Here is a 15,000-nt window from a genome sequence, read left to right as displayed (position 1 = left end):
TCTCTCTGTAGCGCCACAGCCGCAGTTCCCAGTACCACCACTGGGGGCGTCCCCCTGCTCACCCGTCCTGGAGCCGCCGGTGCAGCTGGAACAGTGGAGGCCTGAGGGCCGGGGGGGGCATCGGGGGCAGTTTGCGTGTGCGCAGTGTTCACTCTCACCCCGCGGAGCACGAGTCTCTCCTGCCCCCCCCACCCTCCCTGTCCCGCCGGGCCCGTCTCTCTCTCTCTCTCTCGCTTGAGCTGCCCGAGGTCCTGCAGCGCCCCCCTCTGGCCCGGATGAAGAGCGAGGTCCTGCAGCGCCCCCCTCTGACCCGGATGAAGAGCGAGGTCCTGCAGCGCCCCCCTCTGGCCCGGATGAAGAGCGAGGTCCTGCAGCGCCCCCCTCTGACCCGGATGAAGAGCGAGTCTGCCGAACATCAGGACTGTAATGGGAAGACCCCGGGCCCGCAGGGGCCACTGCTGGGAGAGGTTTATCCACAGCTCAATGCACGCAAGGACAAGAACAACCGGGAGGAAGACATTGACTATGTGAGTGTAGATGGATGGATGGATGAATGGATAAGGAATGTATGGATAGGTAGATGGATGAGTGGATGGATGCGTGGATGGATAGGTAGGTAGGTAGATTGATTGACTGACAGATGGATTGATAGACGGATGGATGGGTGGATGGATGGATGGATGGATGGATGGATAGGTAGATGGATTGACAGTCAGATGAATGAATAGGTAGGTAGATGGATGGATGGGTTGACAGATAAACTGATGGATATATATATATATATATATATATATATATAGGATGGATAGGTTAGGTAGATAGGTAGATGGATAGGTGGATGGATGGATGGATAGGTGGATAGATAAATGGATAGATAGGTTAGGTAGATGGATAGGTGTATGGATAGATGGATAGGTGGATGGATAGGTGTATGGATAGATGGATAGGTGGATGGATGGATGGATGGATAGGTTAGGTAGATAGGTGGATGGATGGATAGATAGGTAGATGGATAGGTGGATGGATGGATAGGTTAGGTAGATAGGTAGATGGATGGATGGATGAATAGATAGGTTAGGTAGATGGATAGGTGGATGGATGGATGGATGGACTCACAGACAGACAGAGAGACATAGACAGATGTACATAGAGAAACTGACAGATGAAAGGATAGACTGATGGATGGATAGACTGATAGATGGATGGATGAATGAAAGGATAGACTGATGAATGGATGGATAGACTGATGGATGGATGGATGGATGAATGAAAGGATATACTGATGAATGAATGGATAGACTGATGGATGGATGAAGGGATGGATGGATGGATGGATAGACTGATGGATGGAGGGATACACTGATGGATGGAGGGATGGATGAATGAAAGGATAGACTGATGAATGGATGAAGGGATGGATGGATAGACTGATGGATGGCTGGATGAATGAAAGGATAGACTGATGAATGAATGGATAGACTGATGGATGGATGAGGGATGGATGGATGGATGGATGGATGAATGAAAGGGTAGACTGATGAATGAATGGATAGACTGATTGATGGATAGACTGATGAATGAATGAATGGATAGCCTGATGGATGGATTGATGAATGAATGAAAGGATAGACTGATGAATGGATGGATGGACTGATGGATGGAGGGATGGATGAATGGATGGATAGACTGATGGATGGATGGATGGATGGATGGATGAATGAAAGGATAGACTGATGAATGGATGAATTGACTGATGAATGGATGGAGGGATACACTGATGGATGGAGGGATGGATGGAAAGACTGATGGATGGAGGGATGCACTTCTCTCAGCTCTGCTGTTGAATCTATTATGGTAAGTTCAGATGATTGTCCTGAGAAACAGCTCAGAAAAGTGGGATAACGTCCTGATATTCTCTCTGAGCCGGACCCCCACAGTCTATACGGTTCCTGAGCGAGGCCTTCCTTTCAGTGAAGTGATTTAAAAACGCTTTGTGAATCAGTTTGAGCGTATCATTAGAAGAGCGCTTCATGGTGAGCAGGAATCATCCCGTCTGACAGGACTGAGTAGAAACTCGGCTCATTTCAGCTTTTAATAAACGTCTCATCAGTGAAATACAGCAGTGGCTGATGTGGAGAATAAACACCATGAAGAAGCTCATAATGAACAGTGACAGCAAACACAATAGCCGAAGTCCTCTGGGATCCGACTTTCCGATCGCATGAATGTGGACGTCACACGGATGTATTGATCCTCATATATTACTCCGTTTATTTGAAATGTCTCCCAGTGAAATTGAAACTGTTATTCAAAGTTAATTGGAAAGAGTTACCTTCATCTCAGATAACCAGAGTCGTGTGTGTGTGTGTGTGTGTGTGTGTGTGTGTGTGTGTGTGTGTGTGTGTGTGTGTGTGTGTGTGTGTGTGTGTGTGTGTGATACGCAGAGCCTGTGTTTCCGTATCCAGAAGATGATGGAGGTTTATCGTCCAGACTGGTGTGAGAAGAGAGAGGATTGGTCCATTTACTTATTTTCCCCCCATAACAAGTACGTATTTACTGAAACTCTCTCATTCTGTTCAAATGTGTTCAATCGTTCTGATTGACTGAATGATGAGAGTAATTGTACTTCACTACTGTACTGATGTATTAATTTGGGGAATCTGTACTGTACTTGAGTTCTGTTAAAACTGAATACTGGTACCTTTACTCAGTTCCATTTTACATGGTGAAAATCATACTTTTAACTTCATTACAATTTCACGTAGACTTTAAAGTACACATGTACTCATTCTCAATTATTTAGAAATAAATAGTATTTTATTTTTCCTAATGCGATTTTACATGGTGAAAATCATACTTTTAACTTCATTAAAAATTTCACGTAGACTTTAAAGTACACATGTACTCATTCTCAATTATTTAGAAATAAATAGTATTTTATTTATCCTAATGCGATTTTGAAAGACGCCGGTTAGTAAATGATGACAGAACTGACTAGTCCTTTCAGACACAGACTGAACTACAGACTCTCAGATCTGATTACTTGTAATGGAGTAAAATGTTTGGTTTTTGCATTTTACACCCCTGATGTTTTCTAAATTAGTGCGACACTTGATCTGAACTAGTGAATATAGTCACTATCTGTATGTCGTGTCTAAACAGCTTTCAGACGTCACTGTACTCACTGTAAAACACCAGCTCTGCTGTCTCTCTGAAGCGTCTGGATCCAGCGTCTACATTAATAATCCGGATACATTTGAAAACTGTGTTTTCGTTTAAAACAGTTTCAGGGATTTCCCGACGTCTCATTGTGGATGAGAAACTTTTGGGAAACCTCTGAAAACGTCTCGGGTTACTGTTGTAACCCTCGTTCCCTGAATAGGGAACGAGACGCTGCATCGATACTCGACGCTTTGGGGAATGCCTTCGGCATGCAACGTCTGAAGTCAACTATGGAATTATTCCAATCTTGATTGGTTTAGTGTCATTACATCACTCGTGACGTCGCATGTGACGGTGATCCATAAGCTATAAAGGGTCACGGGAAACAGTGAATGTCAGCTTCTGATTGGTCAAAGCAAGTCGTTCTCAGAGGCGCGAACAGTGTGGCGGTGGGATGCAGCGTCTCATTCCCTACTCAGGGAACGAGGGTTACAACAGTAACCTGAGACGTTCCCTTTCGTAAGGGAACTCCCGCTGCATCGATACTCGAAGCTTTGGGGAACGAATACCCACGCCGCCATACTGAGAGAAATCCGCCCTGGTGTGAAGCATCTGGCACACTCACGAACGATAAAATGAGTAGAGGACAGAGTCAACCTAGTTTGCATAATATTTGGTGTAAGAAGGGGAAGTCTGGAGCTGGAGGCTCAACTGACCCAACGGATGGAACCCCAGACAGTAGAGGACCTTAGATAAGAGGTGAAGACAAAGGCGCACCTAGTATATCATTTATGAGAGGTTCTGTAGGTAACGAACTGTCTACATAAAAATGTGGATACTCCTGGCCCTTGACACCCAACTAGATGGATTAACTGCTCCCAGCCCGAGGCCTAACATAAGGAACTCCAGGACTATGACCTTGGTCATCCGACACATACAATGGAGGATGGAATACCTAAAGAATCATAATTTTTCCTACAGGTACCTGCCAGGGCAGAAATAAGGTGGAGTGGCTCCCGCACTGTCAAGTAAGAGGATGCAGCACCACCACAGAGGCCTAAAGCATGAACGGGAGATCCCGTTAGCGAACAGGATGGAACACCAGAACTGAAGCCAGTGGGCAATATTTAACTGAGTCCACTGCCGTCCAAACTTTTTATTTTTATTTTTTTAATTTAGTTCCTAGTAGCATGGGGTTCTAGAATAGATGACCTAACCACCTCGGTGAAAAGGTCAACCCATTTATGGGTTGGTCCCCCTCAGGGGCCAGACCCATAGTCTCCATAACTCCGGCTGTGGATGAAATATTGTACCACCGGCCTGGGAAAGAAGATCTCTCCTAATAGGGATTCGCCAGGGAGGACTCTCCGGGAGACTAATAAGGCCCGAGAACCAAATACGGGCCGGCCAGTACGGAGCTGCAAGGAGTAGGTTCACACCGTACCTCCTGACCCTTTCCAGAACCCCATGGAGCAGAGCGATCGGGGGAAAAGTGTACAGACGTGACCTCGGCCACATCTGTACCATGGCATCCAGGCCCAAAGGTGCTGGATGTGAGAGAGAGTACCAGAGCAGGCAATGAGAGTTCCCTTGAGAAGCGAACAGGTCGACCTCCACCCGGCCAAACTCTCTCCATATGAGCTTGACTGTTTCAGGGTGGAGCCGCCATTCCCCGGGCCTCAGCTCCTGCCTCGACAGGATGTCTGGATGTCTGCTCCCACATTATCAACCCCAGGGATATAACTATATCTAACAGAGAGAAATGTATCCTGGGACCAAAGAAGAATCTGATGAGCCAGTCTAGAAAGAGGGCGTGATTTCAGGCCTCCTTGGCGGTTGATACAAGACACCACCGACATATTGTCTGTCCTAATAAGAACATGATGGCCTCTGAGGTCTACAAGGAAGTGCCTCAGGGCAAAGAATACAGCCAACATCTCCAAGCGATTAATATGCCACGAGAGATGATAGTCCTTCCAAGTACCTCGGGTATTACGGCCCTCCATAACCGCACCCCAGCCAGTGAGGGACGCATCCGTAGTCAGGGTTATCCTCTGACATGGTGCTCCCAACATCGGGCCTTGTGACAGAAACCATGATTTCTTCCACATAACAAGAGAAAGAAGGCATCTGCGCGTAACTCTGATCATGCGAAAGGGGTTCCCCAGCGGAGAAAACCCCTTTGTCCTGAGCCACCACTGTAAGGCTCTCATATGGAGCAGACGAAAAGGCACTACGATGGAAGCTGCAGCCAAGAGGCCCAAAACTCTTTGAAAGTATTTAACAGTGATGGCCCGGCCTAACCTAATACTCTTCATTGTGGTTACGAAAGTATTTATACGAGCAGGAGACAATTGTGCCCGCATCGTAACTGAGTCCCACTCTACTCCCAGGAACATAGTCCTCTGAAGAGGAGTTAAGGAACTTTTCTTCACATTGAGTCTCAGCCCCAAGCTCCTTAAATGACGCAAAACAACATCTCAATGTTGAATTGCCAGCTCTTCTGACTGAGCAAGAATAAGCCAGTCATCTATATAGTTTAAAATATGGATCCCCTGAAGTCTCAGTGGAGCAAGGGCCGCATCCATACATTTGGTGAAGGTGTGAGGAGATAAGGTTAGGCCGAAAGGAAGAACCCTATATTGATAAGCTTTTCCCCCAAAAGCTAATCTAAGGAACCTCCTATGATGTGGGATGATCGAAATATGAAAATATTAAGATCTATTGTTACAAACCAGTCCTCGGATCTGATTTGTTGAACGATCATAGGTGTAGTTAGCATCTTGAACTTAAACCTCCTCAGATATTTGTTCAATACCCTAAGATCTATAATGGGACAGAGCCCACCATCTTTCTTTGGAACTATGAAGTAACGGCTGTAGAACCCGGATTCCCTCTGGTGGGGAGGCACATATTCTATGGCCTCCTTGGCTAAGAGGGACTGAACTTCCTGTTCCATCACCTGATTCTGGTCAGGAGATACCAGTGTGTGAATAACCCCACTAAATCTTGGTGGTCTATACTGGAACTGGATTCTATATCCTTTTTCAACTGTATTCAGGACCCATTGAGATATATTTTGAAGACCCTTCCAGGGGCATCGTGTACAAAGACTTGCGTTGAATTCATTCTAAAACATTGCGTACGGACAAAGCTGTAAAAGTGCGTACGCACAAAAAAAAAACAGATGTATGAATCTCTGCGTATGAGGGATCCCACGCATATTCTCTTTGTACATCCCAATTAACGTAAAAATGAGCGCACATGCACGAGCACAACGCCCCACCCAGTCTCCTCCCTTAATTAAATACATTTAAATATGGTAATGAGTCCACTTTGGCAAAAGAAAGGAGTAAGTAAATGGCTAAAGCAAGCGGCAAGAAGCGAAACTTTACAGAAAGTGAATAGGAGGTGCTACTATCGGAGGTAGAAACGAGAAAAAAAAATATTTGGAACTTTGTCATCCGGAATTTATAACAAAAGGAAAAAATATGAGTGGGAGAGTTTGGCTGATGCCGTCAATGCGGTGGGATCTGAAAGTCGCACTGTAAATGACCTTAAAAAGAATTGGTCTGATATTAAGGTGGACTTTAAATGGAGAACTGCTGCGCACCGACAAAGTGTGGGCAGAACAGGCAGTGGTAAAGGGGTTGATGAACTTACACCCTTTGAGCAGAGAGCTGCCTCAATTATGGGTGACACTTTACTCTCTGGAGTAGTATCTGCTGCTGTGGGAGACTCGGATTTACTACAGGCCTTCCACGAAGATAACCAATATTATCTGCACATTTATTGAATGGAAATGTTTCCGATTCACATATGAAAATTCTTCTTCAGATGGCGCCTTTATAGCATTGTGTGTGCAGTCGATCGCTCCGATTACATTAGGAAAACCGGCTATCGCTGCAATTGCGTTTTAATGTTTGGCTGGTCAACTGCATCATATGGGAACTTTATATACCTGGCAGACATGCGGATGATCCCGACCCATACCGCTGACATTGCGCGGCTCAAAGACGACTGGCTTATTCCTGAGCGGTCTGCCAGTTCCCTTTGGAAAGAACCAGTAGCCAGGAACAAGTGTTGTCGCTGTCTCTCTCTCTCTCTAGATTCGGACCCAACTCAGCACAGAGCTCCAAGAGGATAGCCCTTGGAAATCTGAAACGGCTGATAAGCCAGTCATCATCCTGGGCCAGAAAATCATTGTGGTCCCTAAAAACTCGTTCTCTTCGGATTCTGCCATAGCAATGTCCTCAAATAAGGCCAAAGCTGCAATTGCCATAGACTAAGGGTTGTATCAATTTGCATATGCTTTTATATGTTCTTACTTAATTGCATAATTGATAGAATATTCCCATAAGAATCGTGTGACAATATATGTAAATTATTTTATAAATTGCTAATTAATAGCAATGCTTCCCACAGGTGGTAGTGCAATAGACTTGTAGAACAATTCATTGTGTAATGTTTGCAACTTAACTTCATTTTATGTAAGAGTCGCCAACTGACAAAAACGATGAGAAATGTACGTACTCCAGACATGAAATTGTAGTGGAGGAACGTACATTCTCACGTTACTTTCACTGTTAGTACATCCGACGTGAGCGTGAAAGCTGGCGTAAGCAAAGATTTTGTGCGTACGCAATATTGATACATGAGGCCCCAGGTGTCTAAATAATCTACTAAGGGGATCAGTCTCTCAGGACTGACCTCAGGAGTTTTATTTATAATAATAATAATTTATAAATTTTTTCTACAGGCCTCTTGATGGCTGGCGAATGTGTCAGGGCTATAGATGTTAAAGAAACACTGTGTGCAATACATTCGCTGAAAGTCGATGCGTCCCGAAGCACACTTGACGGCGGGCTCTGGGGAGCGAAGTTTTATAATGCCCACGCGGGGGGGAGCGCCCTCAGAAGCCTTCCTCACCTGAAGGACAGTCCTCAGATCTATCTTCGGCTTAGAAGGCTTCGGCCGAGGGTGAACACTCTCCTTCTGCCTCAGCAGGTGTGAGGAGCTGGCGGCGGTCTCCTTGGACTGCCCCCTGGCAGCAGCCCTACGAGACCTGGAGCGACGGCGGGGGATAAGTTCTTTGAATGCGGCTGACTGTCGTTTCGCCTCCTGAAACCTATTGACGACGTCATTGACTCCATCGCCGAAAAGGCCAGAAAGTGAAACTGGGGCATCGAGGAGACAAGCCCTGTCCTTGTCACAGGTGTCTCTCCATGGTTACCAGTGCTGGCACGGAGCAGCCAATGGCACGGGCCGTCCCTTGGTAGCACGGAGAGACAAGTCAGCCACTCGATGCATCTCGCAGATGTCGTCGAAGGCGACCTCCTCGCTATCATCCACCTCTTTGAGAAGGTCGGCCTCGTTTGTCTGCAACAGCCCCATCGTATGCAGACAACTACCAGCCTGACCTGCCGCCATATATGCCTTCCCAACCAAGCCAAGGCCGATGTTGTACGGCAGGGCTTGGTGGGAAGCGCCGGAGCCCGCAGGGATGATGCAACGTGCGGGGAGAGATGAGAAGCAAACGACTCTTCAACCCTGGGCATCATCCCATAGCCCTCCTCCCTTGCACCCATTATATTTGAATATATGTGTACATTGGGGCCAGAAAGACGTGAGGAGAAGGGCTTGTTCCACGATCTCGACACCTCGGTGTGGAGATCGGGAAAATATGGCAGACTCCAGCGTAGAGGTTGTGGCCGAGTCTGCAGGAACTCGCTTATCGAGTTTACTTTTTTTAGTCGCTTCCTGCATTGCTTGTGGCCAATAGATATTTAATTTGGCCATGGCTCTAGTCACAACCTCTAGCAGCTCCTCAAAGGCAGGGGAATGGGGTGGCGAATCCCCATCCTCTCCTGCCTCGATGCCCGAAATATCCATCTCCTTGGAGGCAGATAGTTCGAGCACCGGGTCCGTTTCACGGGTGGAAGAAGCCGCAACGCGGGCTTCCGCACCCTGAGCGGGACCTAAGGGACTAGCTTTAGAATGCTGAGAAAGGGCCAAAGCTGTCTCAGCATTATCCACTAGATCCCTTTGTGATCCCCATGAATGCAACCGCCGCGCTGCCTCGACAAACGCGGGACCTGATCCACGGGGAACGCAAGCCTGACCAGTTTCATTGAACATGGCCAGGCGGAAGCCGAGCGTGTTAAGGGGCATTTGTTCACAGTTAGCACAGACAGCGCCCTCGAGCGCTGCCTGTGCATGCTCCGCTCCCAGACAAACTACACAAAGCGAGTGTGTGTTACCCTCGCTTAAATAACATGGGCAAGGGGACGCACACTGCCTGAATTGCTTCTCCTTATTCGCCATACTTTCATTCAGAGACAAAACAACACCAAATAAGACAGACAGGTTGACATAGAGTGCTTGCTGAAGACCAGAAGCTGACATTCACTGTTTCCCATGACCCTTTATAGCTTCCGGATCACCGTCACATGCGACGTCAAGAGTGACGTAATGACGCTACACCAATAAAGATTGGAATAATTCCATAGTTGACTTCAGACGTTGCATGCCGAAGGCATTCCCCAAAGCATTGAGTATCGATGCAGCGGGAGTTCCCTTGCAAAAGGGAACACTAAATTCAACTTAACTGCACATGCATAAACCCTGACAGAAGCTCACTGAGAGGATACAGACAGAAAAATAAATAATAAAGTTATGCCCAATTCTTCTGACAGGATCATTTTTTTTAACAGAATATCTCAGCATTCTCTGATGGTCCAGATTGCTCTCACTCATCATTATATATTTGGTCTAAAACGCTAAAACTGCTCTCATATTTAATGCAAGACAGCAAATGCGAATGAATTTTCTGTCATCTGTGCAGGACTGTGATATGAAGAGTGTGCAAAGTAACATATTTCTGCAACAGTGTGAAAGAAAATGTCTCGGTTACGTATGTAACCCTAGTTCCCTGAATAGGAAACGAGACACTGCGTCAAACGTTGTGGGAACGCCCCTGCGTGTGTGCGTCCTGAAGCACGTGTGACATCAGTCCAATGGAGAGACGGAACGTCATAGGCGGGTGACGTCATCGACCAGGAAACTATGAAGCACCCCGAAATCACAACCGCGACAGCTTCTGAAGCAAGTCGATCACGGGCATGCAGGGAGTATGGCAGAACGATGCAGCGTCTCGTTCCCTATTCAGGGAACTAGGGTTACATACGTAACCGAGACGTTCCCTTTCAAGGGAACTCAAGCTGCGTCAAACGATGTGGGAACGCTAATACCCACGTCGCCATAAGAGCAAGGGCCCGTCATGTGAAATCAGAGCGCACAGAGGACGAGAGCACCTGCGCCCCTGGAGTGGAGCTGAGGTCAAGGTCATAAAACCTAACAAATGTGTGCGGTGAGGACCAGCCTGCCGCAACACAGACAACATGGAGAGAAACTCCTGACAATAAGGCTTTGGAAGCAGCCATACTCCTAGTCGAGGGAGCTCGTACAGCCAAGGGTGAAGGCTGACCAGCCGAATCGTAAGCAAGTGAAATGGCCTCAACCACCCACTTGCTAATACTCTGTTTAGATGCAGGACACCCATTCCTGGGTGGCCCAAAGCAAACACACAACTGTTCAGACTTCCTCCACAGGGCAGCTCTGTGGACATAAGCATCTAAAGCCCTAACTGGGCAGAGTAAATTAAGTTTCTCCTGGTCTGACAACATAAAGGAGGAGGACAGAAAGCCTGCAGATATATAGGTCTAGCAACATTAGAAGGGACCCTAGGAACATAGCCCGGCCTAGGATGGAGGAAGACCTTCACCATACCAGGCGAGAATTCTAGGCACGAGGGGGGAACCTAGAGTGTTTGAATGTCTCCAATTCTCTTAAGAGACGAAATAGTGAGAAGATAGATAGTCTTTAGAGAGACAAATTTCTCTGGAACCTCTCTGCAATGGGCTCGAACGGAGCTAGGGAGAGACCTTCTAGTACGATGGCCATATCCCAGGTCGGCACCCTCGTGCGAACTACTGGCCTCAGCCTCAGAGAACCACGAAGAAAGTGTGTTATAAACGGGTGTCTCCCCAAAGAGACTCCACTGAAAGCGACATGGTAGGCAGCTAGTGCCGCCACGTACACCTGTAGTATGGAGGGGGATAGCCCTGAGGAGAAACGCTCCTGCAGGAACTCCAGCACTGCACCCACTGGGCAGTCAACTGGGTCCAGCTGGTGTTCTCCACACGAAGAAGTGAAAAATCTTCACTTCAAGGCATATAACTTTCTCGTGGAAGGAGCTCCGGAGTGGAGGATGGTCTCAACAACCTCGGTTGAGAGACCTGAACTGAAGAGCTGGGCCCCCTCAGAGGCCAAGCCCAAAGTTTCCACAGTTCTGGGTGGGGGCGAAGGATTGACCCACTCGCTAGAGAGAAAGGGTCCCTCCTGATCGTAATCTCCAGAGGAGAGCCGACGAGGAAAGACACCAGGTCCGCAAACCTTACTCGGGCCGGCCAGTACGGGCCTACCAACAGATTGACCCCGTACCGGCGAACCCTTTCCAGAACTCCTGGGAGCAGAGCAATCGGGGGAAATGCGTACAGACATGACCTCGGCCACTCCTGTACCATAGCGTCCAACCCCAGAGGGGCTGGATGGCTTAGAGAGAACCACAGTGGACAGTGTGATGTCTCTCTGGAAGCAAATAGGTCTACCTCGGAACGACCGAAGCGTTTCCATAGGAGCTCCACCACCTCGGGGTGGAGTCTCCCATTCCCCGGGCCTCGGCCCCTGCCTCGACAGGATGTCTACCCCCTGATTTAGATACCCTGGGATATAAATCGCCCTCCATGAAGAAGCTTCCCCTGGGACCATAGAAGGATCTGGTGAGCCACCAGGGTAGACCACCGATGTGTTGTCTGACCGGACAAGAACGTGATGGCCTCTCAGGTCTGGGAGGAAGTATTTCAAAGCCTGAAACACTGCCAACATTTCTAGACAATTTATGTGCCACGAGAGATGATGGTCCTGCCAGAGACCCTGAGCAGGGCGACCACTCATGATCGCCCCTCAGCCCGTAAGGGAGGCATCCGTCGTAAGCGTTACACGATGACAGGGTGCTCCCAGCACGGGCACATGGGATAGGAACCAAGGTTCTTTCCACATGGCCAGGGCGCGAAGACAACCGCGTGTGACCCTGATCATGCAGACCAGGTTTCCCCTCGGGGAGAACCCCTTGGCCCTGAGCCACCACTGTAACGGTCTTATGTACAGCAGGCCGCAAGGTATAACGTTGGACGCTGCTGCCATCAGATCTAACAGTCTCTGAAACTGTTTCACAGTGAGTGACTGGCCTAGTTTTTCTTGTTTGACGGCCGTGAGGATCGAAGCGATGCGAGCAGGAGTAAGGTATGCCTGCATCGTCGTCGAATCCCAGATTACACCCAGAAAAGTGGTCCTCTGTAGTGGAGATAGCACACTTTTCTTGGCATTGAGCCTCAACCCCAGTTTCTTGATGTGAGCGAGAACGACATCTCGATCCCGAGCCACCAGATGCTCCAATTGAGCTAAAATCAACCAATCGTTGATATAATACAAAATGCGGATGGCCCTGGAGTCCGGAGCCAGAGCTGCATCCATACATTTCATAAATGTTCGGGGAGAGAGAGCCAGGCTGAACGGAAGTACCCGATATTGGTATGCTTCGCCCCTGAAAGCGCACCTCAGGAACTTCCTGTGTTGTGGAAGGATAGACACATGAAAGTAAGCGTCCTTGAGATCTTTCGTGACAGACCAGTCCTCGGATCTGATCTGTGGCAAAATTTGTCTAAACATTTTGAACTTTAGTTACATGACGGAAACGTACAGAACTTATAAAATCAAAATGGGGCGCAACCCCCCATCTTCTTTGGAACGATGAAATACTGGCTGCAAAACCCGGTGTCCCTGCTGGAGGGAGGTACATATTCTATGGCCCCTATGTCCAACAGGATTTTCACCTCTTGTTCCATTACCAGAACCTGCTCGGGGCTCACCACGGTGGGATGAAAGCCCCTTTTGATCTGCAAGACCCAACAATAAATAGTTGGCAGTAGCTTTGCGCTCATTAATGTCTCCTAACATTTCAGCCTGGTAAGCCCGCAGCAGCGACATTGTGTGAAGACATGCTGCAGCCTGACCAGCCGCTGAATAAGCCTTACCCACCAAAGCTGAAGTTACTCTAACTGGCTTGGTGGGTAATAATGTGGCTTTAAAGGAAGATGCAGATTCAGGGGAGAGATAGCTCGTGAGCGTCTCTACTACCTTCGCCATTTCCCCATATCTGTGCTCTTTATATTGTGAAATAGAAGAGTAGTGTAATGATTGTGCACTGTACATTCTATATGACACAGGTTTCATCCACGATCTCGACACCTCAGTGTGGAGATCTGGGAAAAAACGGAAGGCTCAGTCGTTGACATTGTTTACAAGAGGGCAAGAAGCGTTCGTTTAGTTTGCTTTTTAAAAGAACGTCCTGCTTATCTGCCGGACAATCGATATGTAATGTTTCGATCACTCTCGTTACAACCTCAACGAAGCTCCTCAAAAGCATGAGACTGAGGTGGCGAATCCTCAGTATCACGAGCATAAACACTAACAACATCCAGTCCCTCGGAACTGGATAGCTGTTGCCTGTATCGGGGTGGAAGAAATGAAGACAGAGATAAGGCAGAGCCAGTCTCTAACCCTGCTGACAGATCCATTCGTGAACCCCAAGTCCGAAGTCTTGAGCCTTGGGGAACGCGAGCCTGGGTGTCCTCGTTAAAAACGCCAGGCGGGATCGGAGTGTCCGCAAGGGAAGCACAAAACAGTGCTTACAGTCAGCGCCCTTGAGCGCTGACCGTGCATGCCCCTCTCCCAAACAAACAACACATAGATTGTGTGTTTCCCCGCCCATTAAATAGCGCGAGCAGGGAGGAACACTTATGCTTATGCTCTTATGGCGACATGGGTATTAGCGTTCCCACAGCGTTTGACGCAGCTCGAGTTCCCTTGAAAGGGAACAGCACATAACAGCCACAATACCAGTATAAACATGACTAAACTTACATCATCGTTTTCAAATACCTGCATTTTGAAAGTCCACACTACAACACGAAAACTACGTTTTCAAATGTATCCACTTTGGAGAGCGTTTTCAAAAAGCTTAGTTTTCATTAATAAAAACGCCGTCTCAGTGTGACTGAAGGCCAAAGCAGAGAGAAAAAGATGCGTTTTCAAACGTAAATGCATTAGTGTGGACAAGGCCTGAGACACTCAGATCTGAGTCGTGCTGATCGCTGGAAGAGTCTCGTATGTCCTTCACTCACTCCTGCTGCGGCTCATGACTGAACTCTTCAGAGACTTTACACACACACACACACACACACACACACACACACACACACACACACACACACACACACACACACACACACACACACACACACACACACACACACACACACACACACACACACACACACACACACACTGAGAGTCTCAGGCCTGACGCACAGCATGTGTGCAGATTAATGCTTATATGAGCACAGCAGATGCTCTGGCCGACTGAAAAATATGGGGTTAGAATTCAAATAATAGATTGAGGTTTACAAATAAATGCAAAGAGAGTCAAAAAAATTAATAAAATTCACAAATAAATAGATTAAGATCCACAAATAAATGCAAAGAGATTCACAAAAATTAATAAAAATCACAAATAAATAGATTAAGATCCACAAATGAATGCAGAGATTCACAAATATTAGTAAAATTCACAAATAAATTAAATGAGATTTACAAAAAAAAAAAAAATGTTTTGTCACAAACACAACTCTGCCTGGCATTAGTTTGTGAATTGCTTCC

The 15,000-nt window shown here is 47.4% G+C and overlaps 2 protein-coding genes across 2 annotated transcripts in view; one reads left to right on the top strand and one right to left on the bottom strand.

Annotated features, from left to right (window-relative positions):
- The window catches only part of lgals2b (lectin, galactoside-binding, soluble, 2b), a 140,711-nt gene that overhangs the window by 2,000 nt on the left and 123,711 nt on the right, over positions 1-15,000 (bottom strand). The window lies entirely within an intron of this gene.
- The window catches only part of LOC143751430 (voltage-dependent T-type calcium channel subunit alpha-1I-like), an 80,082-nt gene that overhangs the window by 9,552 nt on the left and 55,530 nt on the right, over positions 1-15,000 (top strand). Inside the window, exons 3-4 of the mRNA XM_077244030.1 lie at positions 12-527; positions 2,445-2,545. Coding sequence (XP_077100145.1) covers positions 12-527; positions 2,445-2,545 — 617 coding nt within the window. The remainder of the gene's footprint in view (positions 1-11; positions 528-2,444; positions 2,546-15,000) is intronic.

This window comes from Siphateles boraxobius, unplaced genomic scaffold (assembly GCF_051911475.1).
Source record: "Siphateles boraxobius isolate OS27281-9 unplaced genomic scaffold, OSU_SipBor_1 258, whole genome shotgun sequence".
NCBI classification, from domain to species: Eukaryota; Metazoa; Chordata; class Actinopteri; order Cypriniformes; family Leuciscidae; genus Siphateles; species Siphateles boraxobius.
Note: the sequence above shows the minus strand (reverse complement) of the source record. Positions and strands in the feature narration are given on the sequence as shown.